The 25,819-nt window shown below is 38.3% G+C and overlaps 1 protein-coding gene across 5 annotated transcripts; it reads right to left on the bottom strand.

Moving 5' to 3' along the window:
• Nucleotides 1-762: 762 nt before the first annotated feature.
• On the bottom strand, nucleotides 763-25,488 carry glo (heterogeneous nuclear ribonucleoprotein glorund). 5 transcript variants are annotated; one of them, XM_071686460.1, is made up of 11 exons: nucleotides 25,296-25,488; nucleotides 20,985-21,089; nucleotides 19,343-19,501; nucleotides 16,875-17,018; nucleotides 15,865-16,003; nucleotides 13,931-14,100; nucleotides 13,660-13,796; nucleotides 12,046-12,150; nucleotides 9,547-9,666; nucleotides 9,144-9,363; nucleotides 763-1,698 (listed from the first exon to the last, which is right to left on the bottom strand). In XM_071686460.1, exons 1-11 carry the CDS (start codon nucleotides 25,306-25,308, stop codon nucleotides 1,268-1,270), a joined length of 1,743 nt encoding a protein of 580 aa, XP_071542561.1. In that variant the 5' UTR covers nucleotides 25,309-25,488; the 3' UTR covers nucleotides 763-1,267. The 5 variants fall into 5 exon arrangements, with proteins under 5 accessions (XP_071542561.1, XP_071542565.1, XP_071542566.1 ...); XM_071686464.1 differs by having other exon boundaries at nucleotides 9,140-9,363; nucleotides 25,296-25,487; XM_071686465.1 differs by having other exon boundaries at nucleotides 9,140-9,363; nucleotides 13,660-13,781; nucleotides 25,296-25,480.
• Nucleotides 25,489-25,819: the final 331 nt, after the last annotated feature.

Below are 25,819 nucleotides of genomic sequence, written 5' to 3'. Positions count from 1 at the left end.
ATATATATATATATATATATATATATATATATATATATATATATATATATATATATATATATATATATATATATATATATATATAAATAATGTGTGTTGGAAACGATCACAATTTTGCGCGTGATCAAGATATTCCTACGAGTCCACGGGGAAAATGAAACACGAAAAGTTCCTAAGTGCACTTTCGTGTAATAATCACATCATCAGGGGACACACAAGAGAGGAATATAACAGTCAGTTGATATACATCGAAGAGACGAAGCTAGGACGCCATTTGGTAAACATGTGATCATCACATGTTAATCAAAGGGCGTCTCTTCGATGTATATCAACTGACTATTATATTCCTCTCTTGTGTCTCCCCTGATGATGTGATTATTACACGAAAGTGCACTTGGGAACTTTTCGTGTTTCATTTTCCCCGTTGACTTATAGGAATATATAGTTCAATATAGATGGCCTGTTTAGGCTGTGCAATTATCAGAGATGCAAATTCTTAATTATTCCATATAGTCCCTTACAAATTGACTCTAGTCTTAATGCTTCAAGTTAGTAACGTTTCCCAAAGTTATGTTATAACTTAATCCCATCACTTTTGGTGTATTCTTTGCTCCCCACAGCCTTCATAAAAAGCAAAGATGAATAATTACGTAGGGCAGTATGTATCGATGACATACCAGATACATCTAAATTGAAATTTCTATACACAGCTTTGAAAAATCACTCAACACAACTGTAAAGTGAATGAATAAAATTTAAATACAGAAATTTGTAGTTTTATTGACATCTTACAAGTAAGTCTATAATTACATTTGTAATTGTCCCACCTGCCACACAATTTTAACGTTTAGGCATCCAACTTGTTCAAATGGAATGTCACATCAGATATTCAGTCAGGAAATACGGAATACATGGATGAATATTCTACCTCAAGTGGACAGGTACCAGTAAACCATAGGTCTATAACATAAAGGAGGGACACCAGTTAACTAAGTAACATACAATTGCCTAGTTTTGACCAGTACAATTCAAGACGCAACGTACAATTTGCCGTGCATCCCACATTTGGTATTTCTAGTAAAGTATTCACATTCACTTTCAAGAAAAGTAATCTTACACCATTACAAAACATTTTTTAATTGAGTGTAGATTTAGTAACAAGGGCGTCATGAATAAGCTAAACTCTGATATAATTTTCTGAAAGTATACTAAACCTTGTGTATATCATATAAAATACTTTTTTTTTCTTCAAGAGATTCAAGTTGCTTTAACAGAAGCTGTTGTAGTTGCTTCCAGACATTTGGTCACCCGGCCCAAACCCGTTATTCGAGTTAAAGCCACTGTTGAAACCACTACTGAAGCTGCTGCCGCCGCCCCCCATTCCTCCACTGCCACCGCCCATTCCTCCACTGCCACCACCCATACCACTGCCTATTCCACTACCTAACCCACTTCCCATTCCTCTACTCAAGCTTCCAGATAGCCCGCTACCCAAACTTCCACTGAGGCTGCTTCCCATCCCTCCTAGGCCTCCCCCCATGCCTCCACCCATTCCTCCTCCGCCCATACCTCCACCCATACTACCCCCTCCCATTCCACTTCCCATTCCGCCGCCGCCCATTCCACTGCCCAGTCCATCGTCTAGGGAGCTGTAGCCGCCGCCACCGCCGCCCATGCCACTACCGTATCCACTACCACCTGCAAGGACAAAAAATTACTTATCAGTAATAAGCACCTTTTCAAATACCAGTTCATCAGAAATGAGTATCCCTTCAAAACTTTTTAGCCCTTCACTCTAACTGCAACTGATTTAAAGTCCATTTTAACAAACTAAGTTTACGAAACCACGGTTCTAAATGTACAAAGGTTAACGTCACCTTAATATATGATTGGCCACGTCAGTATCACCATTAACCTTTTTAAGCATCTATCATGAACTCAATTCTCAATGCAATGGGGTGAACCAATTTTTTACACCTTCTAAGTAACTCGTACACATCTTCAACCCATGCCGTGTTAAAACTGTGACAAACTTCCAAATTATGCAAGCCTTTCTTGTTTCATGACTCTTGCACACAAGTTCTTCTTGGTAAGAGATCTAAATCTCCAATCACACCATTTAAAAAACATAACGACTATTCTACACCTGTCGTTCGTTCCAAATGATCAAACAGCAGCTTATACATATATGTGAAACTGTATATATAGTCAGAAGTTTTCATCAAACATGGTTATCATATAAGCCTTCACAAAACTGAATACCTGCCCTGCAATTCAATAAAAAGGTAAAATGTTAAAATGCAGTCTAACACCATTTAGCCAGTTACTCATACAGATGATTCTTTGAACATTTAAGTTTTCATTCATGAACCAACAACAAAGCTCACACGCACCTCAATCTGACCAGTTCATTTACCTTCAACACAAACAATTCCTCAACTGATACAGTGAGCGCTGCTGATGATACTCGACCTGGTATGGATGATCTGGAAGAGTCGAGAGGTTTCCTTATGTGGATAATCGTGCGCAGTTCATTACGGGGAAATTTTTTAAGAAAAATAATTAGGTTGTAAGACTGCCTGGTGTTTCAGTTTCCCATGAGCTGTTTTAAGATGGGCAATTACGATTATAGTTAAACCTTTACTTTGAACTAACCAGTTTTACATAAAACCGTAATCTAATGACTAAACTTCATAATTAGCAAGATTACAAAAATCTCTACACTTACGTTCACCGTATGCAAGAATAATTTTCTTCTCATTTGGCTGTCCTGGTGCCCACATAGGTCAGCTGGGAAATTGACACGCATCGTGGTCAATATTCCACCCCCCACCCGATTCAGAAAACGAGCAAAGTACACAAACCAATCGTCGAAACCTCATATAATCGTGTAACACAAAAAAGGCAATGTTTCAAAGGCACATTAATAATACAGGGTGTTCCACGTCTGAGGTATCTCTTTGTAGATATTTATCAAGGCAGTTTATACCAAACCCAAAGAAGTCCGTGGAAGAGCTAGATTGTGATGCTGTTCAGGGAATATGGCATCTGTATTTCTGGATAACAGTTCAAACTTCTTCACAAAAGGCAAGGATACATGAGATGTACATGATGAAAATTAAATACTTTCAGTGTGCACTAATCTAATCAGTGGATACTAGAATGGTTCTATACAACACTTCAAAGACTACTCAACTTGTTTTAATTGAGAAAAATGGGTGGCTCAACTGGAACACCCTGTACAAGGAAGTGATAGATGTGTGTGAATGAGTGGAAGGGTAGATTGAGTGATAGGGATGAGGGAAATTAATGAGATTTCAGGAAAGGAGATACAAGGGAGGTGTGGAATAATGTTCAGATGGAAACCATGAAATTAGGTATATGCACAGTGCAGGGAATCCACATTAGAGGGGACCAATATCTTTGAAAGTTGTGCAAGGGAGGATGAAGGTGAAAAAAATTGTCCCAAGACAAGGCTGAGGTTAGAGTACATTGTACGTGAAACTCCTACAATAGTAAATGCCAACCCAATTAAAAGTGCCGAGAGGCTTTTAGGGGAACAGTGCTGACATGTGGCATACGGATGGTGAGGATAGAAGAATGCACGAATGGTGGGATGAAGGTGCGAGAGGGATGGAGGGGTAAGGGGTGGGTGTGGTGTGTCAAGACTATCAAAGACCATAGTAAGCCAATCTCACTGAAGTGCAGGAACCTCAAAAAAATTATCTTCCCTTGCTTAGCTAACTACAGCTATCAACACCAAACTCAACAGAGTTAGGCAACAACAAGCTAATCCATAAAGGGTGATGTAAACTTTAAATTTACTCTAAGGGGGTCAAATACCCCTCCTTTTGGGTCTATATGAATGTGGCGTTATGTTGCTTGTCACTACAACATCCCAACTCAAGTGGGCAAGCATGCATTAACACTAAGGAGTGGCATCTCGTATGGATTCATAATTCAGCTTTGTAGTGTCAAGTGGGATGGATAAAATTTTCTTAAAAGTAAAAATACAAGCGGAAAGACTACATGTGTAATGTTTGAATGAAACCAAGGGGGTCAAATTCCCATCTAACACATGCTTGTACCCAAGGGCAATGTCTACCTAATATCACTTACATGCAGTCTACACAAATTTCACTGGTGGACCTTCAAGGGGCTACTAAGCTCTAGCTAAAACTAAATAATGAGAAGTTAGACTACACCGAGTTCAACCGATTTAGTTAAGCAAAGATGTCTGAATGTCAAAAAATTAAAAAGGAAACATACAATTGCAGTGCATATTTCCTGGCATACTCAGCAATCAAACAAAATAAAAATGGGGAGTATTTACTATTACATGTGAAGCAGCCAAAGGAAACCATGGAAAGGTCTGCGGGCCTGGTTGTGGTGCAATAAACATGATAACCGAAGAGTGGATGTGAGCAAATGAGGCCATTTCGTTTTAAGTTCCTGGCACTACTTTCCAAAAAGAAAACGGCAAACACAGGGAAAAAATATTTCATCCTTATTTGCTTTTCCCACTAAAGCGAGGTAGCATCAGGAACAGATGACTATGCCTTTGAGAAGAGATCCTCACTCTCTCTGTTCCAATACATACAAATTCAAAGAATTCCCCCCCCCCCCCAAAAAAGCCCCTCACACTTGCTTGTTAAGTAATGCAGTGGATACCTGGTCAGAGTTCTTTCTCCTTAACCGCCAACAATGGAAAAATGTTCATATATTTATATCATACGTAATCATTTCCCGCATCAGCGAGGTAACACCAAGAAAAGAGGACTGAGCCATAGAGGGAAAATCCTCACTTGGCCCCCTTCTCTGTTCTTTAAGAAAAGTAAAAATCGGAGGGGAGGATTTCCAGCTCCCCACTCCCTTTCAGTCGCCTTCTACGACAGGCAGGGAATACGAGGGCAGTATTCTTTCTCCCCTATCCCCAGGGATATATATATACATATTCCTGAGTCCAAGCGAAAACAAAACAGTAAGTTCCCAAGTGCACTTTCGTGTAATAATCACATCGGGAGACACGAGAGAAATATAAGTCAATTGATAAACAATGAAGAGACGTAGCTAGGATGCCATTTGGTAAACATGCATATCATAAACTTATTATGCGGACAAGGTGAATTGCTTACAAATTTTATCAATAATAATGTTATCCAATTTGTATAGACCATCACTAATAATAAGATAATTCTTTGTGTATTTAATAATAGAAGATTCAATGATATTTCTCGTGGTACTGGAGTTAAGAGTTAATAACCGAGATGGCATTACTCCAATCAATACAATGATCATAGTTTTTAACATTATTACACAAGGCATTTGATAAGAATCAAATGCCTTGTTTAATCACATTAAAAACTATTATGATTGTACGTACTGACTGGAGTAATGCCACCTCAGTTATTAACTCTAACTCCAGTACCATGAGAAATATCATGGAATCTTCTTTTATCAAATACACAAAGAATTATAATCTTAATATTAGTGATGGTCTATACAAGTTGGATAACTATGTTGATAAAATATGTAAACAGTTCACTTTGCCCACATAATAAGTTTATGATACGCTCGTTGTCTGTCTTGGACAATCGCATGTTTACCAAATGGCATCCTAGCTATGACTATGTCTCTTCATTGTATTTCAACTAACTGTTATATTTCTCTCTTGTCTCTCCCCTGATGATGCGAGTATTACACGAAAGTGCAATTGGGAACTTATCGTGTTTCATTTTCCCTGTGGACTCGGGAATATACTTGATCACGCGCAAAATTGTGATCCTTTCCAATATATGTATGTTTTGAGGACAATATGTGATGCAAGATGGTTTGCTCTAATAAGTAATGAAAGGGTAAGAGAGGATCAGAGAGGAGCAATAAAAATTGTGGTTGACAGAGCTGAAGGGGGTTTGCTGAAATGGTTTGGACATAGAGAGAGAATGAGAAAGGAAAGTTTGACAAAGAGGATATATGCCAGTGGTGGAGGGAACAAAGAGAACTGGGAGACCAAATTTGAGATGAAGGGATGGAGTGGAAAAGATTTTGAGCAATCAGGGCCTGAATACAGGAAGGTGAGCGGCATGCACGATAGAATTAATTGAAACAATGAGATACACAAGGGTCGATGTGCTGTCACTGGACCAAAACAGGTAAGTCAACTGTTGAGCAAGAAACTGCATGTGTTGGTTTCTGAGTTTGGAAAGTGTGGGAAAGCAGAAAGTTGAGAGCAAATATGAATGAAATGAAATATTAGTATGTTTAGCAATGGTGTGAGACATGTTAGTTTGAAAGAAGCTGCAAGTGAAAATAAAAAAAAATTAAAACCGATTCACTGAAGGGACAAAATACCTAGAGTAGCTGCTGTGGTCAATGGGTTGAAGCGGACATGTTTGGTAGGGGCAAGTATAAGAATCGGTCGGGGTGAGGGGTTGTACTTGTAGACAAAGTACATCGTGAATGCATTTTATTAATGCTGCATGCGGGAAGATGTTAGCCTTTGCTTAAAAAAAAAGTCAGCACCATGAAGTCATCACAAAGACAAGTGTTTTCAGACAGTACAGAAATTATGGCTGGTGAGAGGGTGGCAAAGAATCTTTACAAAAGCATTACAGCATGTTACAAGGAAACTGCAAGAGATGTAATGGCGGAGCCACAACCAAATGGAGGCAATCAAGAAAAATATGGTACAGGAATGACTGGGGATAAGATGTAATGGATGCACTATGTTGGTGGAATTGGTGTGACTGGATCTAAAGATCTATTTCTGCATATTATGAGTGTAAAACATTAAGACCATGTTTCAATAACACGGAGCACGGGTTGAGGATGTTTATGGTGGCTGTATAGGCCTGAATCACCCCCCATTAAATTGGGAATGCAAGTATTATTCTAGATACAGAATTAATATTCTTATCCCAAAGCTCTTTCCTAACAAGATCCCTATAAAGCAAAAATTATCTACATAAAATATCAACAAAGAAAATCAGCTTCCCAATGTACTTACCTAACCACGCTTACCAATGACACTAATATCGTAGTCTCTATTGTCCCTTTACAACAAATCATTTCATATTGCATTTCTTTTTACTTCTACATAGAATGACATTTAGCAGCTGCTACCCATCATTTATGTTAAATCAGTAATCTGATTTAACGAGTTCTTTTGTCAGGTATCAGTATGTTTTCCTTTTCGTTAAACACTAATTCTTTTGACCGACTTCCCACGCAGAAATTAACTTTAGTGCAGTAGGTGAAGGAAATTACAGTATTTTACAAATGTAAAGCAGTAACAATTTGCTTTACGATTAAAGAATGGCTATTGGTAGCATTCCTTTTAAACTGCATTTTCTTATTCACCATGATTAATGCATTTCTTGAACTAAAGATGCACCCCAGTGTAAGGAACAGTTGCCATCAATAAAACATTTTTCACACCTCTGCTTCTCCCATCCTAGCGACGCAATGTCACGAACAAACGAATGCTAGCCTCATTAACACACAACCACCCCAGCTGTCAGGTACATCACACAGGAACCAGAGCTTACCATTGGCAGCAAACCCTCTACAAACAAGTCTATCTATCATTAACCTTACACTAAGCATTCCCTGGTTCAGCCTACTGACAGCACATCATCCCTCTCCCCCTTAACACATTGGTCCCATTCATTATATCTCATACCTCATGCATACTTCTCACTCTAACAAATGTTACGGCCCAAATTCCCAAAGAGCCTCCTTCACTTTATCCTTCCATCACCTTAGCGGAACACACCCTCCCTCTCCTCCTGACATACACCCTTATAATCAATCCGTATCCACTCGCTCACTATATCCAAATCATTTCAGATGATCACATATAGCTCTCAATCAAAAACATGGATAAAATTCTTAAATTTGGACAGACAGTGCAGCATGTGGACCATTTTGAACAGCACTACAGGGATACATAAATGAGATATAGGTAAACAATGTTTTTAATTGATGCATCAACCCATGTCCAGTGTTCTGGAAGTGCAACATGAACTCTCGTTTTTTTCATTTCACATACCAAATTGAGTCAACAAAGATTCTAATCATACACTTTCAAAAACAAAATGATTCTACTGCATTCATCCCAAAAATTTCATCAGAAACCTTTAAAGCCCTCATCTAATTTCTAACTATAACTGGATAGAGCGAGTTCTGAACCTCTCTAACATTTACTCCAATGCTATTCTAAAGTCCTTTACAAATTCCATATTACACATCAAAAACAGCTATTGTACCCCTCATACACAAATATTTAACATGACCCTTTCATGCTAACAAAGTGGTCTAGTTATATATGGAAGTGGTCTGGATATATATAGTGAAGCAAATAAGATTTCATTATTATACACACATTGACACTGATTTCTCTTGCTTTTGGGCATTCATGAACCTGAACTTCATTCTATATTAATCCTCCATAACAAAATACTCCAGATCTTTCAAAACACTGTTTTCCTTTACACCCTATACACAAACTTACTACTTGGGCATTAAAGCTTGAATAAAGTTTGTACAACCTATTTCTACACAACACACAATGATCCATGAAAAGTTGATGAACTTTGCCCATCCCCAAAATAACACACCTGGGCCTAAATGTGGCCAATGTGGCTGGGGCACAATAAGCTTCGCGAGAGTCCAAAAATTGCCAAACTCCAGTTGAAAATGATCACGCTGTTCTAAAATTATGACTATTTTTGTTACAGCTACCCTATTTCTATCTGCCAGATTAAACTGAAGTCAAAGTTCTTATGCACTGAATTATGTAAATGTGTGTTTCCAAAAGCTTAGCAAATGAGAAGAAAAATGTCCATTTGAGATTTGCTCCCATGTAAGATACTAAAGAGAAGGATTCAAAAGATGATGCACTGAATATACCAATAAATAAAACCATGAGAAACTCATCTCTTAAATTTCTATCAATGAGATCAGTTAAATGACACTGCCTAAATCCTGCTGCACCATAACTAAAGAATGACATGAAATGAATATAAAAAATATAATTTAACATACTATCATGATTCACAAGTTCCCTCCAAAACCAAACTGTTGAATATGCTTCCCCTCTGCTCCCTTACTTACGGTAAATGGTGCGAATGTGACGTACCTACCTCCCCCCATACGGCTGCCCCCCCCATAGCCCCCACCAAACCCGCCGCCCATGCTGCCACCGCTGAAGTTTCCACCACCGCCACCTCCAAAGTTACCAGAGCCAGGCCCACCCATGGGACCTACAGGGCCTCCCATGGGTCCACCAGGTCCACCCATATTACCACCAGGGGTGGAGTTCAGGAAAAGCTCAATGTAGCGGTGCTGCATGTTGGCCTTATCCTGAAAAATGAAAAAAAAAAATTGTACATGGAAAAAAATGTGTAATGATCAGCATAAATATAAATGTGCCTACCCACAACTTTAAATGAAATTCTGTAAATATATATACACTATAAAGAATGCCCATTATCAAATTCCTCCTCATGAATCAATATGAATTGATACTTTTCATGATCTACATACCTTAGACATCGCTTTCACAGCATCATCATGAGTAGCAAATTCAATGTCTGCCTCACCAGAAGGACGATTAGAGCTGTCCATGATGATATGTATATTGACTGGGTTGAGAGGTCTGAAGAACTGTAAAGGAGAAGCTTTGAAAATCTCAACCAGGAATACCCACAAAATTGATTAACATACTCATGTAAAAAATTCTTAATTTGCATCATCTAAAAGCTTTTGAGTTGAACACTGGAATCAAAAAAATGTCCATTAAAAAAAATTAATACTTAACCAATTCGGGTTTATAGAGATTTCATGTTTTGAAATGCATGCAATCCTTTCCCCCAACATTATCTGGCAATACCAAGTGTCTCGGCATCAGCAGAGCTTCCTTCCAGTACCGTCACACACTAATAGGCATTATAAAAATTTGTGCACTAGCTGCTGGATCAATCTCAAAAAACCTGCTGTAATGGTGAAATTGGAATAAGATCTAACATACAAGTTGATTTCTCAAAAAGGGGTTAAGTACAGTGGATTGGTTAGTTTGGGTTTTCTTTGTATGTATGGCTTATGGCAAGATACCAAAAAATTACAGGAAAGCTGAGGAGTACCCATGTAAAGGCAAGGGGGACCAAAATTTTTATATAGATTACAAAGCGTTTTCAATATACCTGAAAGCTGTATTATAAGTCATGGTACGTACAGATCATCAAGCTGGTCTAGATAGGAACAATGTGGTTTCAGCAGTGATAGATGATGTGCATGTCAGTTGTTCGAAGAACTGGTGAGGTACAAAGGAGGATTTGTGTGTGGCATTTACAGATCTGGAGGAAGTCTCTAACAGTGCTGGTAAGATATTCTCTGTAGAAGGTATTACAGATATGTGGTGCAGTAAGAAAGCTATAAGGAACATTGGAGAGTTTCTACCTATAGAAATGTCAGGCACACATGTCGGAAGAAACAAAGGCAAATGGTTTAGGGTGAAGACGACTCTCTGGCAAGGGTGTATGATGACCCCACGGCTGTATTAACTATTACATAGGGGGTATAGAGGAAGTAAGTGTAAGGGTCTTAGGGAAAGGGGCAGTTCTAAGGTTCGCAATGCAGATGATATAATGATGTCACTGCTCTAATGGCAGACTTAAGTGAGAAATGTATAATCTGGTGGGTGAGTTTAGGAGTACGTTAAAAGAGAAAGTAGAGATGCTGTAAATATGTTAAAAGAGAAAGTAGAGATGCTGTAAATATGTTAAAAGAGAAAGTAGAGATGCTGTAAATAAAGATTAGTTTAGAAGTGGGAGAGAAGGAAGGCTGGACGAGGAATATGAAAGGACAGAACCATGAGATTGAGGAGTTTTAGATACCTATGAGAGGATTTGGTACCAGAAGGAACCACAGATGCTTAAGCAAGCAATTGAGTAGTTGAGAGGTGGGTACAGCAAGGTGTGCGGAAAGGTCTCTGCCTGAGAGTAAAGATGAATATGTCTGACAGAGTAGACCCAATGGTGCTGTGGGACATTGACAATAGTCTTGAGGACAAAAAATCCACCAAGCAGGAACAAAAGTCAGAAATAGTTCTGACGTTTCTGTTGGGTTAGCACGAGGCAAATAAGTATGCATTCAATGTCTTCACTTTGATCATTTCTTAGGTTGACAAGCCCACAATCTGTCAGAGTTATGACCTAATAACATTAGTTTCAACCTCAGCTTACTCAGTGAAACTATTATTGTGCTCAAAGATACTGAAAGTTCCACTGACTTTGCAAGAAACTTCTGGACAGATTCATCTGATTTCACTTACATTAACAGCTAAAAACTTAAGGGTTGTAGTTTTACCCTCAATGCGGAAAAGTACTTTTTCTTCAACATGACTTAACATAATGGAGTACTTAACAATTAAGAATGGTTGAGGGCATTACCACAGACAGCTTTAATAAGTAAATATTTCACTTCAAATCCATATCTAAACATACCTTCTTAATTACATGGAAAAGCACGCTTTTCTGAAACAAATGCATTTTGCCTCCTGCATACTCACCAGATCCCTAATCCTCAAGTTGCATATCAGCACATCATTAAGCCCATCTTGGACACATCACCCACTATATGAACAGCCCCACTCTGAACCATTCTGAACATTATGAAAAACAAATTTTATATGATTGTGTGTTTGACACCTTCCACTGACGTAACATCACTGCAACTGAACCTTTTAAAATATTCTTCCATTATATCAATTTGTATAACTTATCAAATCCTGTAAATACCTTGTCAAGAGCTTACAATCAAAATGATCAGACCTTGTTCTTATCTCGTACAATTTTCAACCCTTCTATTAATGAATATAGGTAACTGAAACTGACAACACAAAAACCTGTATACATATATTGCCACTTAATTCAAATCCAAACGAATGTTTCTTTCACAGCACAGAGCAATGTAAAATCTTTTTTTGAAAAACTAAATCTAAACCAATTTTTTTAGGCATACACCAACATCCTTACAATTACTTACATCAGCAATATCCATCTCTGTAGCACGGAACGGAAGGCCCCGCATGTGAACACAGTGTCCTGTGCTATTATTCCAGTTTCCACCACGACCACCACCAAAGTTACCCTACAAGAGAAATGGATGTTAAGAAAAAGTTTTCAAAATAAGTGAACTTTTGAATTAATTTCAACTGATATGAATGTATCTTCCTCAAGGTGAGGATGGGGGTAGAGTGATACAACACAAGAAACAGTCTTTTCGTTAATAAGTTACTCGCAATACTTCAACACAAGAACCAGTCTTTTCGTTAATAAGTTACTTGCAATACTTCAATCAAAATAAAGAGTGCACGTAGCTGTCTATTCATCTGTCAGTCATCAAAACTCCACCTCTTCAAAGGAATGGATTACGTGCAGAGCCTATGCCACATCACTCATCCCTATTTAACATCATTCAAATGTCAATATGAAACATTCATTTTCCCATTACAAAAAAACTGTTTTTCGCATGTTACTGATTAACCATCAGGCAAAGGGCTCCATTCATACAATTTTCACGAAAAATGTTTTGCATTCAATCCCCAATCATTCCTATAACATTTTTTAAGGGAAATATCCCTAAGCTTCCCAATTAACATCTACCTCTGCTGTGGTCCACCACTACTTTACATTTAACTGTACCAAAATACACATTATCAGACAAACACCAGCCGGGAATTCTTTTTAAATACTCTTTTTCACACTGAGGAGTGTAGAAGAGGTCCATGTCCATTTGGGCAAAAATGGCAATGTTTGAAGGTAAAGCAGTCGAAATATCATACGGACAAGTTCTGGGCCTCGAATACATAAGAACGAAAGCAAGTGGACATGATGGATACAAAATGCCAGAGGACAGGAAGTGGTTGTCACAATAGGAATACCACTGTACGAGTGGGATTGTAAATTAGAAAGACAATGATTGAAAGAGCAGAGCAGGGAAAGAGGAAATTATTAGAACATATATGTGAGAAGACTGTTCAACTATACCATTCATGGAGGGATCAAGGAAAGGGGTAGACCAAGATGAAAGGACTGAAAGGAGGAAGCGTCGAGAATTCAAGGCCTGGAGATTAATCCAAGTGAGAAGCATGCATGGGACAGACAAACTGGAGTAAAGTAATGTAAAATACAAGGAAACATGCTGTCAATGGGTTGAACTCAGGTATTTGAAACAATCAATGGTAATAACAGTATAACCTACAAGGCTTAACGGTGTGGCGAGCTCTAATTTTGGTGCAGAATACATGACAGTTATAGAGTGGTTATGGACAGACAGGGCAGTTGATTACCAGTTCCCGTATCTCTCTACAGAAAATGTTGAACAAAAAAAGTATGAAATCACACACTTTCACTCTACTTTTATTCATATCAACTCTCAACTTTCTAACTGCGGCAAACTTATGCAAAAATTAACTATCTGGTTTCAAGCACCACCTTTCGGAGAATGCGGTCCCTAAAATGACAGCTTAGTTCAAAAGTAAATGTTATAAAATAAGGCAGTATCTTCTGAAGGAAACTAGGAGAAAATGCTATATCTAAACTGCTTTCTCTAACCTAATGAGAAAATAAATTTTTTTGAACCAATGTTTATGCATACCTTGAGACCACCTGGGCCAGCACCGCGTCCCCCACCACGTCCACTTAGCCAACTGGTGGGTCCATCGTTGTAGCTACCCGAACCACCCCATCCAGGGCCATCATCATAATCGTTGTAGCCACCTTCCGAAGCAAAATCTATAAAATGTTATAAATGAACTGCTCTTAAGCAACTGTAACTAAAATAAAAACTCAGCATCTGTAACAGCCAAAAAAATCTATCTTCAATACTAATTCATTGTGTGATCTAATAATCACAGATATAAACTTACGAGTTCGGCCTCGGCCTCCCAAGCTGTAACGATTCATGCCACCAAATCGATCACGTGTATCATATGGAGTGGGTCTGTTATTGTAGCTTCCCATGGGACCACCAGGACGCATTTTGGGACTCATAGCAGCACGTACCTCCCCTAAGTTGCTACGGAAGATCTCAATGTATCTGTAGGAAAATACATAAAAATGAGTTTCAAAAAAAAATAACTGCGAAGTTTACTCAACTGGCAGTCTTCACTTGACCAACTGAAGAAGGAGTGTTGATTCTAAGCAAATTTTTTTTCTTTGAGTCATTGTATACAGAGTCAATCAAACTGTTTTGTCTAGCACAAATTTTTCTAAATCTTATGCCAAATGTAAAAACTTTCAGTGGATGATATGGTGTTCAATGAACCATTATACCAAGGGGAACTCTTTGTATGGACATAGCACAGGCCAGGCATGTTATACCTTCTTAGTGAGGGGGATCCATCTGCAAGGACAAATCATTGGCCAAGCAGAAGTACTGTACCTCCGGTTAGATAAAAATTCTGCACGAGTTTGGATCAAACTGACACTTACAGCTTCTCTTTACTTATAAAAATGTCTTTGCTCTTCTAAATACACACCATATTCCATCATCACTGTTGTTTGAATTCTAGGAATACAAGGACTTCTTTTTCCAACACCAAACACTGAATGTCTTGAATTACTTAATTTTTAATTAAGAACTACTTCATTTATGTTAATCATAATATCATCAATATAGTCAACTGCATAATCTAAAAAAGTTTATAACCGTTACCAATAGTGTGGATAGTCCGAGTCCCAGGCCCGGCCCCACCAGCCCGTGCCCGCGTCCCGGCCCTGTGTCTCCTCCCGCTCCTTCCCGGCCAGCCCAACAGTGGCCCAGCCCGGCCCACCAGCTCCAGCCCAGGCCCACCGCCCGACTGCCCACCAGCCAGCCTCCTCTGCCTACTTGACTCACCGCCTGCCCTCCCGCCTACCAGGGGTTCACTGCTTCTCTGCTGCCATCTCTCCACCTTGAAGTGCCCTTCTTTACTTCTCTTACAACTAATTTACAGACAAGCTCAAGAGTTTTTGGGACTTCCTTCACCAAACTTCTACTTGAGTCAAAGAAAAATCCATATTCATGGAATATTTAGGAAATGTATTTCTTACCTTTATGCAATGACTGACAACAGGAAATCTGAAGGAAACTGGAAGTCCCATTAATAGTTAAACTAAAATACGACAGACCCTTACCCACCAAAAGGCTGTTTTTGGGAGTACTGCTCGGGATGTGAAACTTAAACACCATTTCCAACCCTTAACGGTCCTCCCTTATTAAGCATAGAGTAACCTTAAGTAAACTGGGGTTTGGTTTAGGGGATCAGAGAATGTTACCATCAATTTTGATTTAAATATATTGAACACTTAAAATAAAGAAAATATCCTTGACATCATACCAACAAAAAATGAAGTAAAACAGGTACCATTCTCCAAGGGGACACTGGATATTCCTTGCCTTTAATGATCTTCTAAGCTTACAGTTCATGCAAACCTGTTATGCTCTATACTGGGTTAAGGGCCTAAACCCGAGCCAGCAAATGCAAGGAAAACATCCTGGGAAGTGACACCCTCCCAATCCTCCCTCCCTGCCTCTCCACCAGTAGCCAGCTACGTCCCTTCCAGGTGCTATTGGGTGGATTTGGTTCAAATTTCATTTATACATCTTCAAACATTACCTACATTTGTCATGTCTGCCACTGACATACAGTAAAAGTCTGACAATCATATTCCCTTTAGGTATAAGTGGTCTAATAAAGGCAAATGACAATGTGGAAGCTATGTAGTGATGTAATGAAATTTGACCACAAATCTCCCCACATCCTGTTATGTACTGGTAACCTGAGTGCAACACCATTCCTTTGCAGCGTTGCCTTCCCACCTGTGCGCTATTTTTTCCTTATGCTTCTCAAGGGACTTTTCAGCGACCTCTTTGTTTATAAACTGAACGTATGCCTCCCCTGTATGCCGCCCCTGGTAGTCGGTAGGCAGAGCTATCCCGTTCGGAACTATCTCCAACCCTACCCAGTGACATTGAAAGAGAATAATGTTAAGAAAAAAGTATCCATGTTATTATTGGACTTACATAAATATTCTACACTTGAAACCAGATTGAAACAGTAATAAAAACAATACTAAGGTTCATATCAAGGCTGAAGAGTTAAAGTCTTATTAGTAGCCTACATTTATACTTCCTTAAGTACAACATTCATTCAAAACACTAACCTATTACAATCTTCTCCCATTAATTACATTAATCATAAACACTTAATTATACAAAAATGCAATTCAAAATCAAGACCCCACTTACATGACTAGGAGAAAAAAGGTACACCCTTTAGTAAATGTAAATACTAGATTATCAAAATGATCTTGTTCATCCAGGAAAAAAGTTCATATCTAAAAATATATCTTCCAAAGGGGTTAAGCCTAAAGTTTTCAAAAATTTTCAAACTTTCAGAATACATAAATCTCTAATTTTACTTTTTTAAGATAGTAAATCCAAAGACTGAGAACCCTACTATATACAATAAAACCTCTCAAATAAAAAAGAAACTGGAGGGCAAACTATGTTTTTACACAAGTACATTAATTTCTACAAAATTCACTACAAGTGCTGTATTACAGTACCAAAATGCTTAAGTAAGGAATATATTTTCAGTCTAAGACTTTGACAATTATTCTCCAGGTTAGTCTGAATGTCCTACAACCTAGTTCGAGTATTATTACCTAAATTGCTAATGACAAATCTGATGGACTACCACTCAGACTTTCTTTTAAATACAAAATTTAAAAACGCATATAACTTTTATTTAGCCTGTTGAATACAGCTTATTATGAACAATTTTGCTAACTATTCATGAAACGACTAAATATGCCCATAAAACATACCAGAAAAGAACTGTGCAATCTCCTCCTTTGAGCAACCGAAAGGAAGACCACGGAGACGAACACATCCATCATCTTCACCTCCAGAGGCACCAAACCCAGCCCTTTTAACAACCCACTCCATCTCTGACTTCTTCGCCTTAAAAACTGGAAAAAAAAAAAATAATCACAATTACTGTTTACAACATATGGTACAGGACACCTTAACAGTAAGCTTCGAGTGTGCCATATATGCTGCGAGTCAATCAAAAATCCTGAGCATGTTGGACAGTCAAGTAATGAAACGTACAACAATTACAAGCAACTCACAAAGTTACTACATCCTGTGACTATATCTTTACAAATCAACTAGCCAGTAAATATCAAAAAGCTGTGAAGGGCAGTACATCTTCATACTTCACCTTAAAATACAATGCACTTAATATACAATTATTATGCAAATAGTCCACAACAGGGTTCCCTAAGCAGCAGTTATTCTTCCTTTACCAATGACTTCCTGAATGACCTCCCAATACCATGAATGTCTTCTCACATTGAGACCTAAAATAACACCACTGGGGGAAAAAAATAATTCAGGAAAGAATATCTCCAACTCTACAAATGTCTTCAGCAACCATTTTTGCCCCATCTTAAATGGCAAATTTCAACCAATCATAATACTAGTCAGTGCATCACATTTGAAATGCACAGCATTCATTCCCTATGCCACTAATGCTAACACCAACTTAATGCCCTTGTAGTATGTACCCTCAAAGGTCCAGTCCTCTGTTCTTGATGGTACCTCGCTAACGCGGGAAATGGCGAATAGTATGAAAAGAAAAAAAGTAAAAAAAGAAAATGATATAAACACAGTGAACTGGAATGACATGGTATGCAGGGGTGGATGTGCTAGCAATGGACCGCACCAAGGTATGTGAAGCAGCAGGGGAAACCATAAAAATATTGGTGGGGCCTGGTTGTATACAAGGATCTGAGGTTTTTGTGCATGGCATGTCAGCTAGAGAATAGATATGGGCAAATCCAGCTGCCTCCATCTGTTCCCGGTACTGTGTTGCTAATGGGAGAGGGGGGGTTAAGAGAGAATAGCAGTATCCAGGATCTCATTCCATATGCCCTGCAGCCCATGGATGCACTACTTCCAGTATCAAAGAAATGGGGATCCTTTGGAGCAAGTAGTTCCATGACGGAACTCTACTCCCATGGTTCAGCACCTAAAAATGACCTCTTGCTTGCCTTACATGTAAAGCATGTTCAGGCCACACACCTTCAGATTGTCTTTTAACTCTTATCCTTGCAACTCTCACTTCCCCCTTTCCTTGTTCCCTTCACTTCTGACTGGTATCCCTCTTAATATTCCATTCCATATATCCAAACTATTTTAGAACAGTCTTCAGCTCTCCCATGGGAGAGGGTGGGGGAGGGGCAAAGGTTCTGGGAGCATTGAAGAATGTGTGGAAGGCGAGAACATTATCTCAGAGCAAAAATGGGTACGTTTGAAGGAATAGTGGTTCCAACAATGCCATATGGTTGTAAGGCATGGGCTATAGATAGGGTTGCATGGAGGAGGGTGGATGTGTTGGAAATGAGATGTTTGAGGACAATATGTGGTGTGAGGTGGTTTGACCAAGTAAGTAATGTAAGGGTAAGAGAGAGCAGAAGAGGGTGTTTTGAAATGGTTTGGTCACATGGAGAGAATGAGTGAGGAAAGATTGACAAAGAACATATATGTGTCACAGGTGGAGGGAACGAGAAGTGGGAGACCAAATTGGAGGTGGAAAGATGGAGTGAAAAATATTTTGAGTGATCAGGGCCTGAACATGCAGGAGGGTGAAAGGGGTGCAAGGAATAGAGTGAATTGGAACGATGTGGTATACCAGGGTCGATGTGCTGTCAATGGATTGAATCAGGGCATGTGAAGCATCTGGGGTAAACCATGGAAAGTTCTGTGGGGCCTGGATGTGGAAAGGGAGCTGTGGTTTTGGGACATTATCACATGACAGCTAGAGACTGAGTGTGAACGAATGTGGCCTTTGTTGTCTTTTCCTAGCACTACCTCGCGCACATGAGGGGGGGGAGGGGGTTGTTATTTCATGTGTGGCGGGGTGGCGATGGGAATGAATAAGGGCAGACAGTATGAATTATGTACATGTGTATATATGTATATGTCTGTGTGTGTATATATAAGTATGTATATGTGTGTGTATGTGTATGTGGGTGAGTTGGGCCATTCTTTCGTCTTTCCTTGCGCTACCTCGCTAACAAGGGAGACAGCAACAAAGCAAAATAAATAAATAAATACATAATGTCTGTGTATGTATGTATATGTTGAAATGTATAGGTATGTATATGTGCGTGTGTGGGCATTTATGAATACACACATGAAACAACTATTCACGACGACTGATATCTATGAATGCAACTGAAAAACTCACCTTCAATGTATCTTCTACCCATGCAACTGAAAAACTCACCTTCAATGTATCTTCTACCCATGTGTTGGTTGTGTTTCTTCTCTGCAAGTGCTACATCCTCCTCTGAGCTAACTTCTATATATGCTTCACCACTGGGGCGTCCCTCACGGGAAAGAGTGAGATGAATACCATCACGACCATTCTTAATACTTACGCCATCTGCCAATTTTATTACATTAACAAATTAATACATGTATACATATCTGCAAATTTCATTACTTTTACAACAAAAAAAAGTAGAACCAGGTATTTATGAATTCTATGACATTTTTTTTAAAACAGTCAACGTGAAACCATAAAGCTTATATCAATACAGATGCATCAAACAAACTAGTACAACAGCAGCCTTGGTTTGTTTACATATATTTCCTAAATGTGGTATCAGCTGCATATTTATTTGGGTTTTTTCACAACTAGTTGCCTTTCCAACCTCAGTGAGGTGATATACAGATATGTGAACAAACTTGTGCAGCAGCAGCTTATACTTGTCAGCACAAGCCCTACTTGAATAGTAATTATATAAATCTCAATAATTCTATGATGGACACCACACTGATAAACTAGTTAAAATCCATGATTCTTGCAGCCCTCTAGAACACAAAGGTATTAAAAAATCAAACAGTGGATGCTCTTTTCACATTTGATTGTCTGGCATTTACACAATCACTTCCTTTCTCCAACCATACATTTAACTATCCATCCTCCCCTTCTCATCTTACCATATATCTAGAAAACCAACCACCAGCCCACTTGCATTTGAGGTAAGTCAGGGTTGCAGCCAGACAGCCATCGTTCCCTCTTAGGCATATCACTAAACCTAATTGATATTTCATTGCAGCTCCATATTCAATCTCAATATTTAGTGCCTCATCCTTAAAAGCTAAGACCACTAACAGAAAGTAACACTAATGCAGTATTCTCAGAGGCTCCTACGTTTTGTTTCTACTAACTACTACCTAAAATGCCAACCTACTACTACTACCTAATATTCCTATCTAACACTTTTAGCAATTGCTTCCATCATTTTGCAAAGAGGCAGGGTTAACACATGGCATTCACCACAGGAAAACCTTAGGTTAAGAAGACTGAGCTGCAAGTCAAATGTTGTCAAGTGCTGTGTGTGTCAAGAAGAGATTGCATGTCTTTTCCATTCAAACTCACATCCTAGCCAACCAGTCCCTCAACAATACTAAACCTAATAACCTTGCTTTATTCACATCTACTCTCAACTTCCTCCTTTCACAAAGCTTTCAACTTTCGTCACTAACTTCAGCAGTCTCTCACTTGAATCCACCACAAGTACTGTATCATCAACAAACAAGCAACTCACTCTCATCCCTCAAACTGCATACTCATCCATTCTCTCCAAGACTCTGATTTTCCTTGCTCACCATCCCACCAATACATGAAAACTTAATAACCACGGCGACATCTCACACACACCTGCAACAGACCAACCATCACATGAAACTATTCACTCTTCCCTCGTCCTACTCTTGCACATGCCTTACACCAACAATAACTTCTCAATGCTTACAGCAGTTTTCCTCCCACACTGTATATTCTTAAGACCTTCCACAAGGCATCTCTACCAACACATATAATACAAAATTAAAAAGGGTCACTGTGAATGCAACCTTACCAAAAAACTTGAGAACATCCTCAACTGTGGCTGACCATGGGAGTCCCCGTACCCTGATCACAGTTTCTTCATCACCTTCACCCATTTTGGTTGGCTTTTCGTCTTCTGAAAGGACAGAGATGAGGTTAAAGCAAAAGCTATGAACATGTCACAGAGTAAAAACTAAAACTTACATTAAAAGAAAGCCCAGTCCCAAAAGCCTTTAAGCTATTAAATCAAAGAAAAAGATACTTGTCTACATTTATATGCATTAGTGAAAATATAGTAATGCTTTAAACAGAAAGTGGCAGCTATCTGAATAGCTCTCTTCCTATTCAAATTTCGCAAACAAAGAGCGATTCTTTTACACTCCATGTACAAATTTCTTAAATCTTAACAGTCTGCTTGTTGTTTTTAACATGTTTAATAGTATCCCAGCAATAATCTTACCTAATCTAATAGCTATGCTTCTGTATCAAATAATTCTCAATTATTTGCAATACATTAAACTAGTACGTTATTCTTAGAAGTAAAACCTAGACAAGAATGCCAAACTGATAGTTTTCACCAATAAAAGGGGGTGCGGCCTGTTGCAATAATGCTGCTCTTCCCATTTTTCACAAACAAAAGTCACAATAATAATGCTGCTTTCCAAATACAATCTCAAACACAACCCCTCCTCCTCAATTGAATCAAAGCATTACTCAAGGGAAAAAAAGGCAAGCAAGCCAGGCTGAAATGGTTTAGTTTTTATCAGGAAGTGATTGTATATTTTTGAGATGAACAAGAGAAACTAGACGATTCCAAAAGCAAAACTGATGCAAGGCAAAATTTTGATGCAGGGAATATAAGTAATGCTGATAAAATTACAAATAATTTGTGGCATAGCACACAGCACCTGGAACATTTTCAAGCCAGTACCAAACACGAGGTGACATTAATACAAACTATGTTCTTCCTGGAACATTCATAATGTGATTACAAAAATTTACATGGATACATTAAGAAAAAAATCACACTACACTTTGTGGACCAATAAAATGTGCCTACACACAAATTTCAGTCAGATGCAACATCCACAAGGATTACCATAGAACAGCTGCTACCTATTTGAATAACTATAGTGGTGCCACATTAACCAGGACCACTTTCACCAGTTACGGTTTAGTGCAGAAAAATCATAGAACCATCTATACAGTAGGATGTTCATTTCTTTATCTTGAGATCTCTGCGCTCTGATTATCAAAAATCAAGGTTCATCAAAGAAAAAGTTCCAGGTTAAAGTGTACTTTCATACATCTGCAATGTATGAGGACATCTGAAAAATATTTCTGGGTGCCCTTAGTATCTTTCCTGTTTGAGAATTTTGGCAAAAACGATCCAAATGGATTCTTTAAACTGAGCTACTGATACAATGCGTTTCCCTCTAAATCAAAGCCTTGCCAACTGATATTTTCATGGACTATATTGTAAAGAATCTAACAGCACCACTTCTGTAAAATCCTACTAAATCATCTGTACTTTATTTCATCAGATTCTTACATCCATAAGCATTTTTCAGCCTTTCTAAGAAGAGGTCTCCTGACATACAGATGTCACATCATCAATGTAGTGCAAAAATGAACATAATAAAGAGAATTTAAAACCTAATCCTAAATATAACATTCCATTAAGAGCTTCCCATTCTCCCTTTCAACTGGGTCATAACTGTGAGTAATGTCTTTCACCAAATATTTTTACCTGTAATTCAATTATAAACTGTACATTACAAAACAAAAAATGATTATCAAATTGGGAAGTAGTTTGGTTTCATCAACAGAAAATTGACCAACCTTTAGCTTCTTAGTTACACATTTGAACAATATTCATAGATGAAGGCTAAAATGTGGACAGTATGTATATAATTTCCTGGAGATTAACAAATGTGCAAATAAGTAAATACGTTTAACTAAATCAGTTTACTACATTTGTGACCATTCTCTGAGTTGGATTACTCCATTGGTTTTTTTTTTTGGAAAACAGACCAACAGTAAAGAAAGTTAGGTAAAATGTACATGACAGATGAACACACAAAAAAGTCTTACTTTAAATGTGCAAATAGGGCAGAGGCATTTTAGATGTAGCACTTCAAGTACCAATTTTCAGTTTTTGTAAGTGTGGAACACGTTGGAAAGCAAATGTTAAAATCACTCAAAGTAAACACAGATTAATATACTCAAATTTTGTTAAACTATTTGTAAACAATTTAAGAAAAGGGGGGGATACACAGCCCATCCAAATGTTATTTTCTGAAGTCCTTGTGCTCTGCACATAGACAAAACTGACCATCCAATTGACAGCGTACAAAAAACATTTACCTATGATTTTTCAGATTTTCTAAAGCTTTGTAAGAATTATAGCTTCTGAATCGGTTTCCCAAATAGGTTTGAATTAACAAATACGAGATCTCTCCCTAACAAATAATTGTACTTAATGAAGTCTCGTCACAATAATGTATTTATCCGCACAACTTGTTTACCTTTCACATCACAAGAATGACACTTTAAAGTCAATTAAGGTTTGATTAACAGCAAAATTCAAAGGCATCTTACAGTTATGTTAACTATTTATCATACTTAACAGTATCTAAGCCTGTGCTCAGTACACAAGTGAGGTATGAAGTATCATACACATTTAATTCAACATTTTTCTAAACTTCCTTTTGGGGTAGTTTGCATCCCATACTTCAACAAATTTAGATAACACTAAAAGGTTAATAATGTGAAATAACCTCCAAATCCCCCAAAGCAACTATTGTACACAAATGCCAACCTAGCATTGTGCGACAATAATGTTCAAACTAGTAGCAATGGGAAAATGAACAAAGTGTCGTATCAGCACCAACAATTGACACTAAATTCAAAATAGGATTTGCACACTGGCATACATGTGATGTGGATACACGTTATGCCCGACTTCTGACGGGTGATGCATCCACCTATGGCAGCACACTTGTTTGAATTTGTAGTTTGTATTATTCCATAGTTGCATCGAAGGTAATGTTCACCTCATTCACATTAGGAGTTTTTAGGTCAAAGAATATCTTGTTTGCAGTACAACCTTTCTATACTATTTTTCTGGAAATTAGCTTACGCTTGGGAGTTAACTATCACAATTCAACTATTCTATGGGTGGATGCGTTTCTATTTTCTCATATCTAAACTTGATCTCTGGAAGAACTTAAAAACATTACTTGATCGACGCAATTAGCACTTGCCCGACAAACAAGTGCAATGGTACCTAAAACACAAGATTTTAACTTAAGATGTGAATAATAAATAATAGCGCGTTCCGACATGCAAAATCTGTATACTACACATAAAAAAAAAAATCCAAACACAAACCCTCTCCATCTTATCCGAGTAAATGACGAACATGTCATATGCCATAACCCTAAACGATTGTGCCTGACTATTAACATCTGCTGGAGCAGAGTAACTATAAACGTGAGCTTAAATTTAAGACAACCCTTAATTGGGAGAGTAAATCTATCCTAATGAAAGTTCCACTCGTCAAAGTGGTAACTTTCTCAATAAGACTTAACACTGGTACCTTCAGTACTTATGCTATGAACACAAATACATCTATGATTCCTGAAAGACCAAACCAGGAATTACCTCATTATACGCACTGAAATGCATACTAATGTACGTCTACAACTTGAGAAAAGCATTAAATTTTCAATATCTAGAGGTTAGGTATGGTTTAAATTTCAACTCTTGTTTTTGATAATAGAATGTTATAATAACCTTCATTCCTACTGCAAACGATTGAAATTGTAACTCTTGTTTCAGATGTCTATAGAGTTATAATAACCTTCATTCCTATTGCAAACAACGACTTTTTGTCATCTCCACCCAACAACCCGGTTCCCAACAAAGTTTTCGATACTGTCAAGTCTCGGAAACTATCTTCAGCTAGATACAATGTATTCAGTATTTCTTTATGCAAATAACTCAAGATACTAAATATATACTGTTTCCAAGCGTTCTAAACTAAATAGTGACATGCGTATAACAAGCTTGGGCGGCAAGCGGGAGCAAAGACCCACGCTGCCACATGTCCACAAAATATGGCAAAATATACTAAAAAAAAAATAAATCTCAAAAACGGGACGATAATGCTATGCACTGAGGAAAAAGCATAATCAAGTAGATCAAAAGGAACATTTGCACACTTTCACCAACAGAAGACATAGCAATACGCGTGTATAACGCCTGATCCACGCGGGTGGGGTGACGCGCAACATGGCGTTGCTTCCAACTCCCCGCCGCCGGTTCCCACACGTCTTACCTCCGTCAGACATCACAAGACTGCTTCTGATCTACGGATGTTAATGCCCCCAGCGTCTTCTCTCTATTCCCCAGCCAGATGGATAACTTGTCGCCAATGATGACCCCAAAACTACAGCGAGTCGAACGAAATTCTATCCCAATATCCGATGCTGTCCCACCTTGTTCCAAGAAGCTGGCGTCTCTGCCGTCTGGCGGGAAGCGGAGGAATTACCCTAGCGTGCCGCCGCGGAGGAATACATAGGCGCCAAATTTAATTTAGTTTCTTCCACATCTGTATTTTAGAGATTTCTCTCTCCTTTGATCCCTCAGTATGTCAAAGCTTACATATCATAAACCACTGGTGGAAATTCACTTTCTGATTTTCGTTAAACAGCATTCGTATATATGCCTCAATCACCACAAGGTTCAATATATTCTCGCCAATATCTATTCAAGATTAGCGATGCGATACGATATTCTCCATGGTGAGTATATAGTGACAGCAATTGTATATTGTAACAAGATCATTAGCAAGCACATTAA

Source organism: Panulirus ornatus, chromosome 42, assembly GCF_036320965.1.
Source record: "Panulirus ornatus isolate Po-2019 chromosome 42, ASM3632096v1, whole genome shotgun sequence".
NCBI classification, from domain to species: Eukaryota; Metazoa; Arthropoda; class Malacostraca; order Decapoda; family Palinuridae; genus Panulirus; species Panulirus ornatus.
This window is presented reverse-complemented; position numbering and strand designations above follow the sequence as displayed.